This window comes from Coregonus clupeaformis, chromosome 28, assembly GCF_020615455.1.
Source record: "Coregonus clupeaformis isolate EN_2021a chromosome 28, ASM2061545v1, whole genome shotgun sequence".
Taxonomy (NCBI): Eukaryota; Metazoa; Chordata; class Actinopteri; order Salmoniformes; family Salmonidae; genus Coregonus; species Coregonus clupeaformis.
The window spans coordinates 25101536-25117565 of record NC_059219.1 but is presented as its reverse complement, the minus strand read 5'-3'; the positions used below and the strand labels follow the sequence as shown (position 1 = coordinate 25117565).

The 16030-nt window shown below is 46.0% G+C and overlaps 1 protein-coding gene across 2 annotated transcripts in view; it reads left to right on the top strand.

Moving 5' to 3' along the window:
• The first annotated feature begins 437 nt into the window (after positions 1–437).
• Positions 438–16030, top strand: part of LOC121543412 (voltage-dependent calcium channel subunit alpha-2/delta-1) — a 194254-nt gene continuing 178661 nt past the window's right edge. For both annotated transcript variants that reach the window (XM_041853259.2, XM_041853257.2), the window contains exon 1: positions 438–859. In XM_041853259.2, coding sequence (XP_041709193.1) covers positions 771–859 — 89 coding nt within the window. In that variant the 5' untranslated portion in view covers positions 438–770. The remainder of the gene's footprint in view (positions 860–16030) is intronic.

Below are 16030 nucleotides of genomic sequence, written 5' to 3'. Positions count from 1 at the left end.
AGATAGATAGATAGATAGATAGATAGATAGATAGATAGATAGATAGATAGATAGATAGATAGATAGATAGATAGATAGATAGATAGATAGATAGATAGATAGATAGATAGATAGATAGATGCAAATATAAGAGTGATTGGATGTCCCCAGTCACAATTTTAGAACACAATTTCCTTTAACCTGATAGCAATATCATCAATATCATACATATGTGATATAATGTAGAAAAATGGAAACAGTGTTTGTCTGCCAGTGGGTTTGATTCTGACCGGCTGGTGTTGTGTGCTGGCTAGGCGGTGGCTGTGCGTTGCCCAGCCCCAACGAGGAGTGAGTGCCTTGTATGGAGAGCAACGCGTGATGATGATCGTTCTCAGGCAGGGGGTGGGGGTGGAGTGGAGTGGGGGGCTTGGAAACCTATCCGCTCCGGAGGGCTCTCTCACACACGTTGCCTACACACACTGTTCCGTGCTGGCGAGCGGAGGAGATACGAGAACCGGACGTCCTCCATATCCACTCTTGTCCTAAACACACACTGCGCGCGTCTTGTAGAATTACCGCGGGAGATCTGACACACACTCTTTGAAAAAGACATACAAACACAAACTCACCAGAGGGAGACGAAACAGCTGAGATTTGTTTTCAAACTGCGTGACAGGTCCGCTGAACGCGCAAGAAGACGCACACGGTTCCAGTATTTGGACTGCTTCACGCATCTCTTTCCCTGTCTGGAGTGGGGTTTTATTATAGTGTGTTGGGAACTCCGTTCAATCATGGATACTAACTGCTCCTTCACCGCTCTGCTTTTACTTCTGGCTTCGTTAAATAGTGTGTCAACCGTGCAGTTCCCGTCGCCACTTCTGTGAGTAGCCTTACCAACGAGAGTTTGTCCTCCGATGACAGCCTGTGTGCTTTCCCTTTTCTAAACCTAAAGCAAAATAGAACATTATTCAAGGCTATTATGATGTAGGCTAGTTGTTATTTATATTGTTATAATATAAGTATACAATTATAATAGGCCTATTTAACTATGTTGTTATTATTATTAATAGCCTTATAATAGCCTACAACATTTTTGAAAAACTTGCATTGCATTGCAAACCGTTATATCCATCGGTTTATGAAAATAGACAGCCATGTGTTTCAATGGAAATGGATAACGTCTTCGAAAACTGTGACAATGTTTGAATTGTGCTTCTGGATCTTGCTGAATTTAGCCTATCGTTAATAGCCGACTTCGTTTGATTAAATACACTATACACTTTGAATTAGTGGCGGATCAATCAGTCATAATTAATAGGCTATTGTAACTCAGGGGCGATTCTATAAAAAAAAAAATATGTATGGGGGGGGGACCAAGAACCAGTCATGGGTGGCCATGGGTAATCAGCCAATTGTATCACAAATAGCTTTGAAAATTGCCTTAAACTACGATGTATTGTACTGAATAACTGTTTCAACTGTTAATTTGTACCTTCCCTAATTTATTCAAATAAATACATTTGAAGTTAACAAAATGTATCCATATTCAAGTTAGATACTCATAGATGTTCAGTGGTACAGTGAGGGAAAAAAGTATTTGATCCCCTGCTGATTTTGTATGTTTGCCCACTGACAAAGAAATGATCAGTCTATAATTCTAATGGTAGGTTTATTTGAACAGTGAGAGACAGAATAGCAACAAAATAATCCAGAAAAACGCATGTCAAAAATGTTATAAATTGATTTGCATTTTAATGAGGGAAATAAGTATTTGACCCCCTCTCAATCAGAAAGATTTCTGGCTCCCAGGTGTCTTTTATACAGGTAACGAGCTGAGATTAGGAGCACACTCTTAAAGGGAGTGCTCCTAATCTCAGTTTGTTAGCTGTATAAAAGACACATGTCCACAGAAGCAATCAATCAATCAGATTCCAAATCTCCACCATGGCCAAGACCAAAGAGCTCTCCAAGGATGTCAGGGACAAGATTGTAGACCTACACAAGGCTGGAATGGGCTACAAGACCATCGCCAAGCAGCTTGGTGAAAAGGTGACAACAGTTGGTGCGATTATTCGCAAATGGAAGAAACACAAAATAACTGTCAATCTCCCTCGGCCTGGGGCTCCATGCAAGATCTCACCTCGTGGAGTTGCAATGATCATGAGAACGGTGAGGAATCAGCCCAGAACTACATGGGAGGATTTTGTCAATGATCTCAAGGCAGCTGGGACCATAGTCACCAAGAAAACAATTGGTAACACATTACGCCGTGAAGGACTGAAATCCTGCAGCGCCCGCAAGGTCCCCCTGCTCAAGAAAGCACATATACAGGGCCGTCTGTTTGCCAATGAACATCTGAATGATTCAGAGGAGAACTGGGTGAAAGTGTTGTGGTCAGATGAGACCAAAATGGAGCTCTTTGGCATCAACTCAACTCGCCGTATTTGGAGGAGGAGGAATGCTGCCTATGACCCCAAGAACACCATCCCCACCGTCAAACATGGAGGTGGAAACATTATGTTTTGTGGGTGTTTTTCTGCTAAGGGGACAGGACAACTTCACCGCATCAAAGGGACGATGGACGGGGCCATGTACCGTCAAATCTTGGGTGAGAACCTCCTTCCCTCAGCCAGGGCATTGAAAATGGGTCGTGGATGGGTATTCCAGCATGACAATGACCCAAAACACACGGCCAAGGCAACAAAGGAGTGGCTCAAGAAGAAGCACATTAAGGTCCTGGAGTGGCCTAGCCAGTCTCCAGACCTTAATCCCATAGAAAATCTGTGGAGGGAGCTGAAGGTTGCCAAACGTCAGGCTCGAAACCTTAATGACTTGGAGAAAATCTGCAAAGAGGAGTGGGACAAAATCTCTCCTGAGATGTATGCAAACCTGGTGGCCAACTACAAGAAACGTCTGACCTCTGTGATTGCCAACAAGGGTTTTGCCACCAAGTACAAATACTTTTTTCCCTCACTGTAACTCCCCCTCCAATAAATTGTTTTCCCCTTCAAGGAATTTTGTGGAAGTGGAAGCTGATTAACTGCATTTACCCAATTTAAAAGCTCAAAAATTATATTTGGAAAACAGCAAAAACAGGCAAAAATGACTTCAGCCATTATCACCTTGGCTGCTGTAGCTTCATTCACCTCAGGTGATAAGGGTAATGCATAACATTCTAGAACAAACACATGCCGTAGCCTACAGAAATTAGCTGCTACACACTAGCATCTACACACTAGCTCAGCACCTGTCAAGTCAAACAGCAGTCACATAGCCATCCAGCCTGGTCTCATAGACTAGATGTAACATAGTAAATGTAAATCCGGGACACTCTAATTAGTATGATATGTTACGTTTCGTATGGTTACATAAGACAGAAGGTTACTTATGGCAAAAAGATATACACAGACAATTTTAGCTAATTTGCAAATGTGCAACTACTAACTACTTTTTAGCTACTTTTCAACTACTTAGCATGTTAGCTAACCCTTCCCCTAACCCTAACCTTCCCCTTCCCAGAACCCTAACCTTAACCCTTTAACCTAACTTCTAACCTTAACCCTAACAACTAACCCCTAGCCTAGCTAAAGTTAGCAGCTAGCTAACGTTAGCGTTAGCCACCTAGCCACGTTAGCAACAACATGCAGTGGCATTATAATTATTTTAGGAATGACATGCTTCTTTCCTTCTATCTAATATGAGTTTGGCAGTACCTCCCTACCCACCCATGCCTTTTTCCTTGAATACCTTGCAAGTACTGGTGGAACAGTGACTACTAAAAAAGTAAAAAAGGTAGTTCTATATGTAATTTGCTTAAATATAACTAGATCCCTGACAGATTAACTGATCAAATGTCTAGCTGCCATACTCAGAACAGAAGACATGCCCGTTTTCGCTTACATGCCTAGCAGGTGCAGTGGTTCAGTGGACCAAACTGTCTATGAATTTATTAATGCTCACACTGCTATTCTCACCCTGCACTTCAAATGCAGCTACTAATCAAATGACACCCCACTCAGCTCCGGGGCGATCTGGTTATACCTAACTTCAGGGGTCTGTTTAGGAGGGTACAATGTTACAGAACGTTCAGATAGACATTTATTGTGTCGATCAGATTACCTATGATTGTCTATCAGGTAGGTATAGGTTTGGAATCCTGTTGGTTCTATGTGTTACGTTTCTATCGGCAACGTTCTGAACGTTTCACCTCATTACCTCACCCCAGGTCTCATGGATGGAGGCCAGGGTGGCCGGTGGTGGCACCTTAATTGAGGAGAATGGGCTCATAGTAATGCCTGGAACGGAATCAATGGAATGTTATTGAACACATCAAACACAGTTTCCATTCATTTAATACCATTCCATTCACTCCATTCCATCCATGCTTATGAGCTGTCCTCCCTCAGCAGCCTCCTGTGATGGAGGCTGACATCACTGTCTGAACTATGTTCTGTTCTCTTGGTCCCCTGGAGATGTAGTTATCCATTTGGCTCTCATCCTAATGGCACCGACCAGAGGATGATGTCAGAGTAATGCAGCCATAGGCATAGAGTTTTTATAAACACTGAGTGTTATAGAGAGAGACTTTATAGACACTGAGTGGTTGATGCTGACTGACTGACACATTGTACCCTATGAAAAATCAGTAAGGACTTGTAAAAGTTGTTAAACTGGCAATGATTGAGAAATCCAAAATTCTTTCGAATGCCTTTTGGGCTGGCCGAATGATGAGTTTCTGACACGCACCGGCATCTAGTATTCTATTGGTTCCTTAGACATTGAGGAAGTAGTGTGAATGACTTGATTTAAACCTGGGTCTTCAACCCACCACAGGACTCTATTTGCCTAGGCATTAGCTCGGGGAGTTAACAGAAGTTTTTAGGTTTCAGCCAAGGATTGTCATCACGTGAGAGAGGTTCACTGAACTATCTTACCTTGACTCTGGCTACCAAGGCCTCTCTAGGTCGTATGACCTTATCTATGGACAGAAGTTGCTATAGCCTGGTCCCAGATCTGGTTGTGCACTTGCCTACTCCATTGACATTGTCAAGAGAGAGTAAACAGACTGGCAACCCGGCTAGCCATAATACTTGACTACCATATAAAGCTGACTGGGTTTCTCTTTTTCTCACTGTTAACGTGATCAGAGCTGCAGCAGTTGGCTGTCCTCGGGTTGGTAGTGTAACCATACTGCTCATTTTACTAAATTGACATTGATTTTGAGTGACTATTAAAGAAGAAGTATTGAATAATAGAATGAACACAGAATGAACACACACAGACACACACACACACACACACACACACACAGACACACAGACACACACAGGCTGTTGAGCGGAGCTTCTCAACTTCTTGGCATAAGAGTTTTTAATTCTGTCTGTCTCGTTCTTTAGCTTTCGCGCTCTCTCTCTCTCTCTCTTTCTGCCTGCCTCTCTCTCTCTCTTTCTGCCTCTATCTCTCTCTCTCTCCCTGCCTCTCTCTCTTTCTGCCTGCCTCTCTCTCTATCTCTCTCTCTCTCCCTGCCTCTCTTTTTGCCTGCCTGCCTCTCTCTCTCTCCCTGCTCTCTCTCTTTCTGCCTGCCTCTCTCTCTATCTCTCTCTCTCTCTCTCTCTCCCTGCCTCTCTCTCTCTCTCTCTCTCTCCCTGCCTCTCTCGCTTTCTCCCTGCCTCTCTCTCTCTTGCTCCCTGCCTCCCTCTCTCTCTCTCTCTCTCTCTCTCTCTCTCTCTCTCTCTCTCTCTCTCTCTCTCTCTCTCTCTCTCTCTCTCTCGCTCTTTCTCCCTGCCTCTCTCTCTCTCTCTCTCTCTCTCTCTCTCTCTCTCTCTCTCTCTCTCTCTCTCTCTCTCTCTCTCTCCCCCTGACTCTCTCTCGCTCACTTTCTCCTGCTGTTGCTCATTTCTCGCTAACTTTTCCTCTTGCTCTCTTTTCGTATTGCTCCCATCTCTTGCGCCCTCCCCACTCTCCATCTTTCTATCCCTCTCTTTTCCCCTCTCTCTGTCACTGTGCATGACTGCATCTCTGTGCTCCAGCGTTAACCTCACATGCCAGTGTCTGTCTGCCTCAGATGTTCTATAGCCACTCTTCTCCATTTCTCTCTCTCTCTCTCTCTCTCTCTCTCTCTCTCTCTCTCTCTCTCTCTCTCTCTCTCTCTCTCTCTCTCTCTCGCTCGTTCTTTCTCCCTGCCTCTCTCTCGCTCTCTCTCTCTTTCTCTCTCTCTCGCTCGCTCTTTCTCCCTGCCTCTCTCTCTCTCTCTCTCTCTTCTCTCTCTCTCTCTCTCTCTCTCTATTTCTCTCTCTCTCTCTCTCTATATATATATATATTTTCCCCCTTGTCTCTCTCTCTCTCTTTTTCTCTCTCTCTCTCTCTCTCTCCCCTCTTTCCCCCTGCCTCTCTCTCTCTCTCTCCCCCTCTCTCTCTCTCTCTCTCTCTCTCTCTCTCTCTCTCTCTCTCTCTCTCTCTCTCTCTCTCTCTCTCTCTCTCTCTCTCTCTCTCCCCCTGACTCTCTCTTGCTCACTTTCTCCTGCTTTCTCTTATTGTTGCTTATTTCTCGCTTACTTTTCCTCTTGCTCGCTTTTCATATTGCTCCCATCTCTTGCCCCCTCCCCACTCTCCATCTTTCTAGCCCTTTCTTTTCCCCTCTCTCTGTCACTGTGCGTGACTGCATCTCTGTGCTCCAGCGTTAACCTCACATGCCAGTGTCTGTCTGCCTCAGATGTTCTATAGCCACTCTTCTCCATTTCTCTCTCTCTCTCTCTCGCTCCCTTTCTCTCTCTCTCTCTCTCTCTCTCTCTCTCTCTCTCTCTCTCTCTCTCTCTCTCTCTCTCTCTCTCTCTCTCTCTCTCTCTCTCTCTCTCTCTCTCTCTCTCTCTCTCTCTCTCTCTCTCTCTCTTTTGTTCTCTCTCTTTTTCTCCTTGAGATGGAACATGTCTCCTAGGCTGCTCCGTGGCTTCGAGGCAGATGATTAACTTAATCGAATCTGAAATGCAAAGTCTTATGTCACAGATTGTGCCCGGCGCCAGTCAGTCATTCAGTCATCCAGCCAGTCAGACAGCCAGCCAGCCAGTCAGCTAGTCAGTTATTCAGTCAGCCAGTCAGCTATTCAGTCAGTCAGCCAGCCAGTCGGCCAGTCAGCCAGCCAGTCGGCCAGTCAGCCAGCCAGTCGGTCAGTCAGCCAGTCGGTCAGTCAGTTAGTCATCCATTCAGTCAGCTAGTAGGTCAATCAGCTAGTCAGCCAGTCAGCCAGTCAATCAGTCAGCTAGTCAGTCAGTCAGTCATCCAGTCAGTCAGTCATCCAGTCAGTCAGCTAGTCAGTCAGTCAACCAGACAGTCAGCTAGTCAGTCAGTCAGTCCACACAGAAGAGAGCAGGGAAGAAAGGAGAAGATGTATGGGGGGTGTTTGTATTTACCTTAATGTAGTCATCTCATCTTTTAACATTTTAACCCAGACAACTATCCTCTATCCATGTTGGAGGGATGCTCATAGTCGTGTTCATTGTTCCTACGCCTAAACATAGGAGCAGCACTATCTTATCCCAGTTTGTCTAGAAGTGTGACTAGCTACCACATTGTTTTGCTCTGTGTTTTGCTATTTTGAGTATTTTGTTCATTTTGTATGTCACATTTTGTCAACATTTTATTTTAAGGTTATAAACTGTTTGTAAACATCATTACGTAGTTATTAATCAATACATTAAGTAAATGCATGCATAAGGCCTTTTAGTAACTTGATTACATTATTACGAAATGTATCTTCTACAAAATACATGATTACAAAATATATTGGCTACAAAATACACAAATTAATGACAATTAATGATTTACAAACAGGTAGTTCATGGGTAATGAGCTATTAAATAATGCTTTATAAGCACTTTATTAACCCCTGTTTAAATAAAGCTTCATCCTATCTCTATATATAAATGGTATTTTGGCATGATGGGTGCATGTCATGTTATCTGGTTCCAGTTAAGCATGTGATCGCATTCGTCTTGCTTTTGACCCAGGCTCTACTCCTCTCCCGCTATCTCTCTCCCTTCCCTCTTCCACTTTCACTCTCTCTCTCCCTCCATCTCTCTCCCTCCATCTCTCTCCCCCTCCCTTTCCCTCTCTCCTCCCCTCTCCTCCGTGTCCCACTCTCTCTCCCTCCATCTCTCTCCCTCATCTCTCTCCCCCCTCCTCTCTCCTCTCCTCTCCTCCGTGTCCCACTCTCGCTCCCTCCATTTCTCTCCCCCTCCCTTTCCCGCTCTCCTCCCCTCTCCTCCATTTCCATGGTTCCCATCTCGCTGCGTTTTCCCCTCTCAGTTTTAAAGCATAATTAGATTTCATGCTCAACCAGCTGAATATATATATATGCCTTTTCGTGTTCCCAACCCTGTCTCCACTGATCTGCTGGCATAATGTAAAGACCTCACTCACCGAGGCAATGGGAAATAAAGAGCTAAAGATGCTATCTGTGTCAGTGCATAGGGACTAGAACACAATGGTGTTTGTCGAGTGTGTATTCAGAGGCTGAGTTGAATGATTAGGAGGTTCCAGTGACTCAATGGTTTTGAGTGTGGAGCATCCAACACCATGCTTGTGGGTTAATTTCCCGCATGGGTTTCTTATTCTGAATATATATTTTAACTTTCAACTGTCAGAGGTAAAAGAGTTTATTTATGCCCATATTAACAGTATTATATTTTAGAAAGGTGTTTGAAGCCAACCCGGGTTGTATGTCTGTGTATGACACCGCTCCCCATGAGAGAGCTGGTGTTAGCAGGTATATTTCAGGAGGAATGCCCACGGCCCATCTGCGTAAGCAGCTAAAGGCTATATCTGTTACCCAGCTACCCAGACACTAGGGCACACGGTCTGGGCCCACGACAATCTCTGCTGCACTCTCTCTCTCTCTGAAATCTCTCTCTCTGATCTCTCTCTCTGCTCTCTCTCTCTCGTTCTCTCTCTCTTTTTCTCTCTCTCTGCTCTCACTCCCCCCATCTCTCTCTCTCTCTCTCTGCTCTCACTCCCCCATATCTCTCTCACTCCCCCATCTCTCTCTCTCTCTCTCTCTCTCTCTCTCTCTCTCTCTCTCTCTCTCTCTCTCTCTCTCTCTCTCTCTCTCTCTCTCTCTCTCTCTCTCTCTCTCTCTCTCTCTCTCTCTCTCTCTCTCTCTCTCTCTCTCTCTCTCTCTCTCTCTCTCTCTCTCTCTCTCTCTCTCTCTCAGGCTATATTTAGGTGATCTGTCTAGCCTCTAGGGGAGGGGGTGAATGTCCTGACTCTGACTGAGACCTGGGGGTTGTACTGGTCTGGGATATCTTTGTACCGCGCTAACTCGTTCCCCCCATACCCCATAAATCTCCTCCATGCTCCACCACTGAAGGCTTGGGGATCCACACTTTATGTGCAGCCTCCTGTTTGTTGCTTTAGTGTCCGGTTTTAGTGTCTCCCCCACCCTCTCCTCCGGTTCAGACCACTGGGAAGACTGAAAGACTACTTTGCCTGACCTGATGTGTGTGTACACTAGAAGACTGGAAGTAGATGTAATCACACAGCGCTACGCTAAAGCTAAGCTGACCCAGGCTACGTCGTCCCCGGCCATCTGTGGCACATGGTACCTCCCGGAGTTTTCCATTGCGTTCCGAAGACGTTGCCCGGAAGATGTTGGGAATGGGAATGGTTAACAGCTGTTTGGACCGATGCCCTATCCACCACAGGAACCACGTCTGTACGTAACGCTGTACAATATTCCTGAATCCCGGAGCAGGGATTGAGATCTTGGATTTGACTACAACACCTTGTCTATCTGTTGAGGCAAAAGGGATGGCCGTTTTAAGACATCCTTGTCTAAAGCCACACTAAAACCACCAGCTCCATAACGTTTTGACCAATCTGCTCTAAACTCACAGAATTTTTACTAAAGCTTTAAGTGAAAATGCACAATTAATTGATCATTTCTTTACCTTGAAAATAGTCTAACTGCAATTTATGATGAGTCATGAATCATTGGCTATATTCACCACTGGCTAACACATCCTATAATACCCCAAAACAACGGAGGCTCAGTTATAACTGCTTCATGTCCGTTAGTCTGTCAGTCCACACATTAATCCCAGACCTTATAAAGTAAATAATAAATAAATAACAGAGGGATTTGGACACGATGGGGCTTGTGGTCTGTGTAATGGAGTCGTGTGGACACAAGTGGCGTTTACAACACTGGTTGTGTCAGTGTGGACTCATCAGATATACACCTCAAATCTGAACAACCCCAGCAAAGAGGCACTTAGCCTTATTGTGTGGGTGGTAGATTGATGTTAATTTGATATTTTTAACACGTCACATGAAAGAGGGTGTAGTGTATCTTGTGAGGCAGATGGGATGGATGGGTAAGGTTGATCCAGTGGAGTGGGAACTCCGGTGCAGGCGTTTCGGATTGTCCGATGTGTGATAGAGAGAGGGATGGATGGAGGGAATGGGGGAAATGGAAAAAGAAAGAAGAGGAGAGAACGGGAGATAAATGGATTTGTGGACACAGACTGGTATGCCAGAGGAGATTCCAAATGTGTAAATAAACTGTTTTGGGTGTTTGACCCCCCCCATTGTGGATCTCTGTGATGGATCTCAGCTTCTGTCTTTTCAACCAGGACCTGTTGTGGCTCAGCACTGGGGTAATTGAATCACACGGTGTCCAGAACCTGAAAGATTCTCCCAAGGGAAATTAGGTCATTGACTAGCACCCACTCCAGGCTGCATTTCTATGGTAACCAGACATTTCACAACACCCCTGGGTGTATTTTTACTGTGTCTGTTGGAACATACTACAGGACATACTAGATGTTCTTCTTGAATTGTTTAGCATTTCGTGAATTAAATATACACTATTCTCCCCTCGCCTGTGTGTGTGTGTGTGTGTGTGTGTGTGTGTGTGTGTGTGTGTGTGTGTGTGTGTGTGTGTGTGTGTGTGTGTGTGGAAGTGTTTAACTATACTTGTGGGGACCAGAATAGTAAAAAAAAAAAAAATGGGACATTTTGTTAGTCCCCACAAGGTCAAATGTTATTTCTAGGGGGTTTAGGGTTAAGGTTAGAATTAGGTTTAGGAACGAGGATTAGTTTTAGGGTTAGAGTTAGGAGCTAAGGGTTAAGGTTAGGTTTTGGGGTTAGGGTTAATGTAAGGGTAAGGGTTAGAGTTAGATTTAGGGTTAGGGGTTATGGAAAATAGGATTTTGAATGGTACTGAATTGTGTCCCCCCACAGGGTTAGTTATACAAGACGTGTGTATCAGGCATCATTGTATTGCGATATAGTGAGATATATTAAAGGTATTTGTTAGTGTATACTGAAAAGACCATTGCAGGTTAGGTTGATTGTCATTTTGTGATGTCATGGTGATTCCACTGTAGGGGAAATGAACATGCCTGGACAACAGTGGACAGTCTCTCCTCTCCTCATATACTCTCTGTTGTTATTTATACCATAAGTACCCATTGGAGTGCAACAAGCACGGTTGCCATGGGTTCCCACATAACCAGCCGCCTCAAATCTAAGCAGGGTTCTGTGTTCCGGACTTCTTAACAGGAAAATGATGGGGGGAGAAGAGTGAAAGAGAGAAGAACATCAATAACCTCTCGCCGCCCAGGATAATGAGGACGGGAGACAGCTACAAAGCCTACAATTACTGTGTGATTGACCTCAATAAATAAAGAGGATATTATCCTTTAACTGGCTGTTTTGCCTCCCAGGGAGGCAGGGAGGGAGGGAGGGGGGGGAGAGAGTGATAGAGAGCAAAGGAGATGGTTAAAGTGAAACAGACTGAATGAGAGAGAGGAGGTTAGATGTAGAGTGAGAAAGGGAGGGAGAGGGAAAGCAAGCGAGAGCAAAGGAGAGATAAAGAGTGATAGAAAAACAAAGAGAGAGGGAGCAACAGAGAAAAGAGATAGAGCAAGGTAAACGGGTACAGTGAGAAAAATAGATACCAAGAGAGAGAGAGAGACTGTTTGTCTTCTCCAGTGTTCTGTCAGGTTGGTTATTAAAGCCTACTGCTCCACAGTACCAGCTCTTATTAGGTATCTGGTGCCTAAATTATAGCCTCTCTCTCTCCCTCTGTCTCCCTCGCTCTCTCTCTCCCTCTGTCTCTCTCTCTCTCTCTCTCTCTCCCCCTCTCTCTCTCTCGCTCTCCCGCCTCCTCACGCTTATGTCACTGGTATATCCCTCTTAGTAGTTTAGAAGGAAAAATCACCACTAATAAGGGGTAAAAAAAAACAAAAAGAACATTTCAGTCTGCGCCTGTCTGTCAGGCAGCTGCTGCCTGCTGCCATACTTCTTCTCCCTGACAGTTTGACAGTATTTAGAGATCAAGTGTGGCTCTGCTGACAAAGTGTGAGTCTCAAAACAGCCCTGTGTTAACAGCAGAGAGTGGAATGAAGAGGAGAGGAGTGGTGGAGAGGAGAGACTCAGGAAGTTGTATGTTTGGTCTAACGGGCTGCCGCGCAGTTGCGTTGCTACAATTAGCATAAACTTGGGAAATGTTGAACTTTGGTTGCTAGCTCTCGTTACGACTTTTAAGTCGCTGTGTGTGTCCTCTTGTCTCATCTCCTCCTTTCATTGAAAATGACTGGTCGCTGGTAGTTAGGTCACTGATTATCTCTGTTAAATGTGAGTGGTAACTGCTCAGCCTAGGTTTGTGTCCTGTCCAGAAACACATCCTACCCCCTAGTTCTGATGATCTGAAAGGATTGGATAGGTGTAAGCTGCATGGCAAAATCTACACCCAGCCTATCAGGGACAAGATGAAACTACTACCATACCTAGCCAAATCTTTCAGATCTAAATGAAATACTGAGAGGGGCTATTGGTTGCCGATCTGTTTCAACTTGAAGCTATTGCTCAGGAATGATGGGGCTTTTGACTTTGCAATCGATGGAGCTCTCGGCTGGCTAGAGGTGTTCACATGGTGTCAGGTTCTGTCCTGGCAACCCACATTGTGCACACCTGGCAACCATCATTGCGCACACCTGCTCCCCATCGTTAAGCACACCTTGACTTCATCCCCACCCTGATTACTCTCCCTCCATATAGCCCTCAGCAGCCTCAGTCATCAGGCAGTATTGGTTTTGGTTAAGTTCAGTATGCTCCTCCTGTTTTGTACTATCTTCATGTTTATTAATATTACACTCACCTTCTGCACCTGCTTCCTGACTCCCTTCTTATACGTTACACAAAGAAAGTAACAGTATGGTTCTGGAGTCCGAACATTACATTTTACACTGTAGGCTTGACTGAATGCTTTTTGTGAGAAAGATTGACCCAGTGGTGGAAAACTCCCATCTTTACTGCCTGCTTGCCAGCTCTAGCTGAACCTAGCAATGTGTGCTAGTTAGCCTATTTTGCAATGCCATTACAACTGAGAGAAATAAAACAAACTAAACTTTTCTTAAACAATAAATATTTACGGTAGCCTAGCATACTTAGCATGAAGCTAACACATTATATGAGGCACACACACAAAAATGCCTCATAAGTTCATTTATAAGGCCTTATGATACATTAGTGCATTGTAACACTAATTGAAGCGTGTATCGGAGTACGATTATTCCGTGACATTTTGGGGGGTTCTCTATTATTATTATTATTATTATTTTTTGATGGGCCCTATAGTAAAGACGTCATTTAACGGTAATAAATGTATCACCTTTTACCTTTGGCATGAACACAACCAGTCATGATGTTGTCATCTTATTGTCAAACAAATAGTAGGCTACCTGTGCATGTTCGTCCACTCCAAAATAATTCCAGCATCCAATCAGTGCACTGTTTTACGATACTCAGGAGGAAGCTGTAACCTATAACATACCTCATTCAATCTCCTCAGGACTTTGAATGGGCCCACAAACCGCCGACCCAGCTTCCGGCAGGGCAGGTTTCGGGTCGAGAGCCAGACCCGGTCCCCCGGTGCATACACCGGAGCCTCACTGCGGTGGCGGTCGGCGCTCGCCTTTTGCCGCCCGATGGCCCGCTGCAGGAAACCATTCATCCACCGCAGGTGCCTCGATCTGGCTCTGATGCCAAGGTGCCAGGACCGGCTGATAACTTAATACACAATGGAATGGAGACAGGTTAGTGGAGGAGTGGTGGAGTGAGTTCTGGGCCATCTCTGCCCAGGGGAGGAAAACCGACCACTCCCCCCGCCGGTCCTGGCAATACGACCTCAGAAACCTACCCACCTCCTGGTTGACTCTCTCCACCTGCCCGTTATTCTCGGGGTGAAACCCTGAGGTAAGGCTGACCGAGACTCCCAGACGTTCCATGAACGCCCTCCAGACCCTTGAGGAGAACTGAGAACCCCGATCAGACACTATATCCTCAGGTACCCCATAGTGCCGGAAGACGTGTGTAAATAGGACCTCAGCAGTCTGTAGGGCAGTAGGGAGAACGGGCAGAGGAATGAGGCAGCAGGACTTTTAGAAAACCGATCCACAACGACCAGGATCGTGGTGTTCCTTTGTGAGGGGGGAAGATCCGTCACGAAATCCACCGATAGGTGGGACCACAGTCGTTGTGGAACGGGTAGGGGTTGCAATTTCCCTCTGGGCAGGTGTCTAGGAGCCTTACACTGGGCGCACACCGAGCAGGAGGAAACATAAACCCTCACGTCCTTAGCTAAGGTGGGCCACCAGTACTTCCCACTAAGACAATGCACTGTCCGACCGATGCCAGGATGACCAGAGGAGGGTGATGTGTGAGCCCAATAGATCAAACGATCGCAGACCTCCAGCGGGACATACACACGACCCTCTGGACACTGGGGAGGAGGGGGTTCGTTACGCAACGCCTGCTCGATGTCCGCGTCAACCTCCCACACCACCGGTACCACCAGACACGAAGCTGGAAGTATGGGAGTGGGCTCCACGGAACTCTCCTCCGTGTCATACAGTCGGGACAGAGCATCTGCCTTAGCGTTCTGGGAACCTGGTCTGTAAGAAAGAGTGAAAACAAAACGGGTGAGAAACATGGACCACCTTGCCTGACGAGGGTTTAATCTCCTCGCCGCCCGGATGTACTCCAGATTGCGGTGGTCAGTCAAAATAAGGAAAGGGTGTTTAGCCCCCTCAAGCCAATGTCTCCACGCTTTCAGGGCTTGGACTACAGCCAACAGCTCCCGGTCCCCCACATCATAGTTGCGCTCCGCCGGGCTGAGCTTCTTCGAAAAGAATGCATAGGGGCGGAGTTTGGGTGGTGTGCCCGAGCGCTGGGAAAGTACAGCGCCTATCCCAGCCTCCGACGCGTCCACCTCAACGAAATGCGGTCACTCTCCATCCTCACCCCAGACGTGGACATGTGGTACCCTAGGAAGGAGATGGATTCCTGAAAGAACAGGCATTTCTCCGCCTTGGCATACAGGTCATGCTCCAACAGTTGTCCAAGCACATTACGCACCAGGGACACATGCTCGGCCCGTGTAGCGGAGTATATGAGAATGTCATCAATATACACCACTACACCTTCTCTGTGCAGGTCCCTGAAAATCTCATCGACAAAGGATTGGAAGACTGATAGAGCATTCATCAACCCGTATGGCATGACGAGGTACTCATAGTGTCCTGAGGTGGTACTGAATGCCGTTTTCCACTCATCTCCCTCCCGGATACACACCAGGTTGTACGCGCTCCTGAGATCCAATTTTGTGAACAAGCGAGGTATCCCGGTCTCAGACATATGTTTCCATAGCCGCCTTCTCCTCCTGTGACAGAGGATACACGTGACTCCGGGGAAGTGCAGCGCCCACCTGGAGATTTATTGCACAATCCCCCGGACGATGGGGTGGTAATTTAGTCGCCCTCTTTTTACTGAAGGCGAGAGACAAATCGGCATACTCAGAGGGAATGTGCATGGTGGAGACCTGGTTTGGACTTTCCACCGTAGTAGCCCCTAAGGAAACCCCTACACACCTGCCTGAGCACTGACTGGACCATCCTTTGAGAGCCCTCTGTTGCCATGAAATAGTTGGGTCATGAGTGGTTAACCAGGGAAGTCCCAACACCACAGGATACGCAGGAGAATCAATAAGATAGAG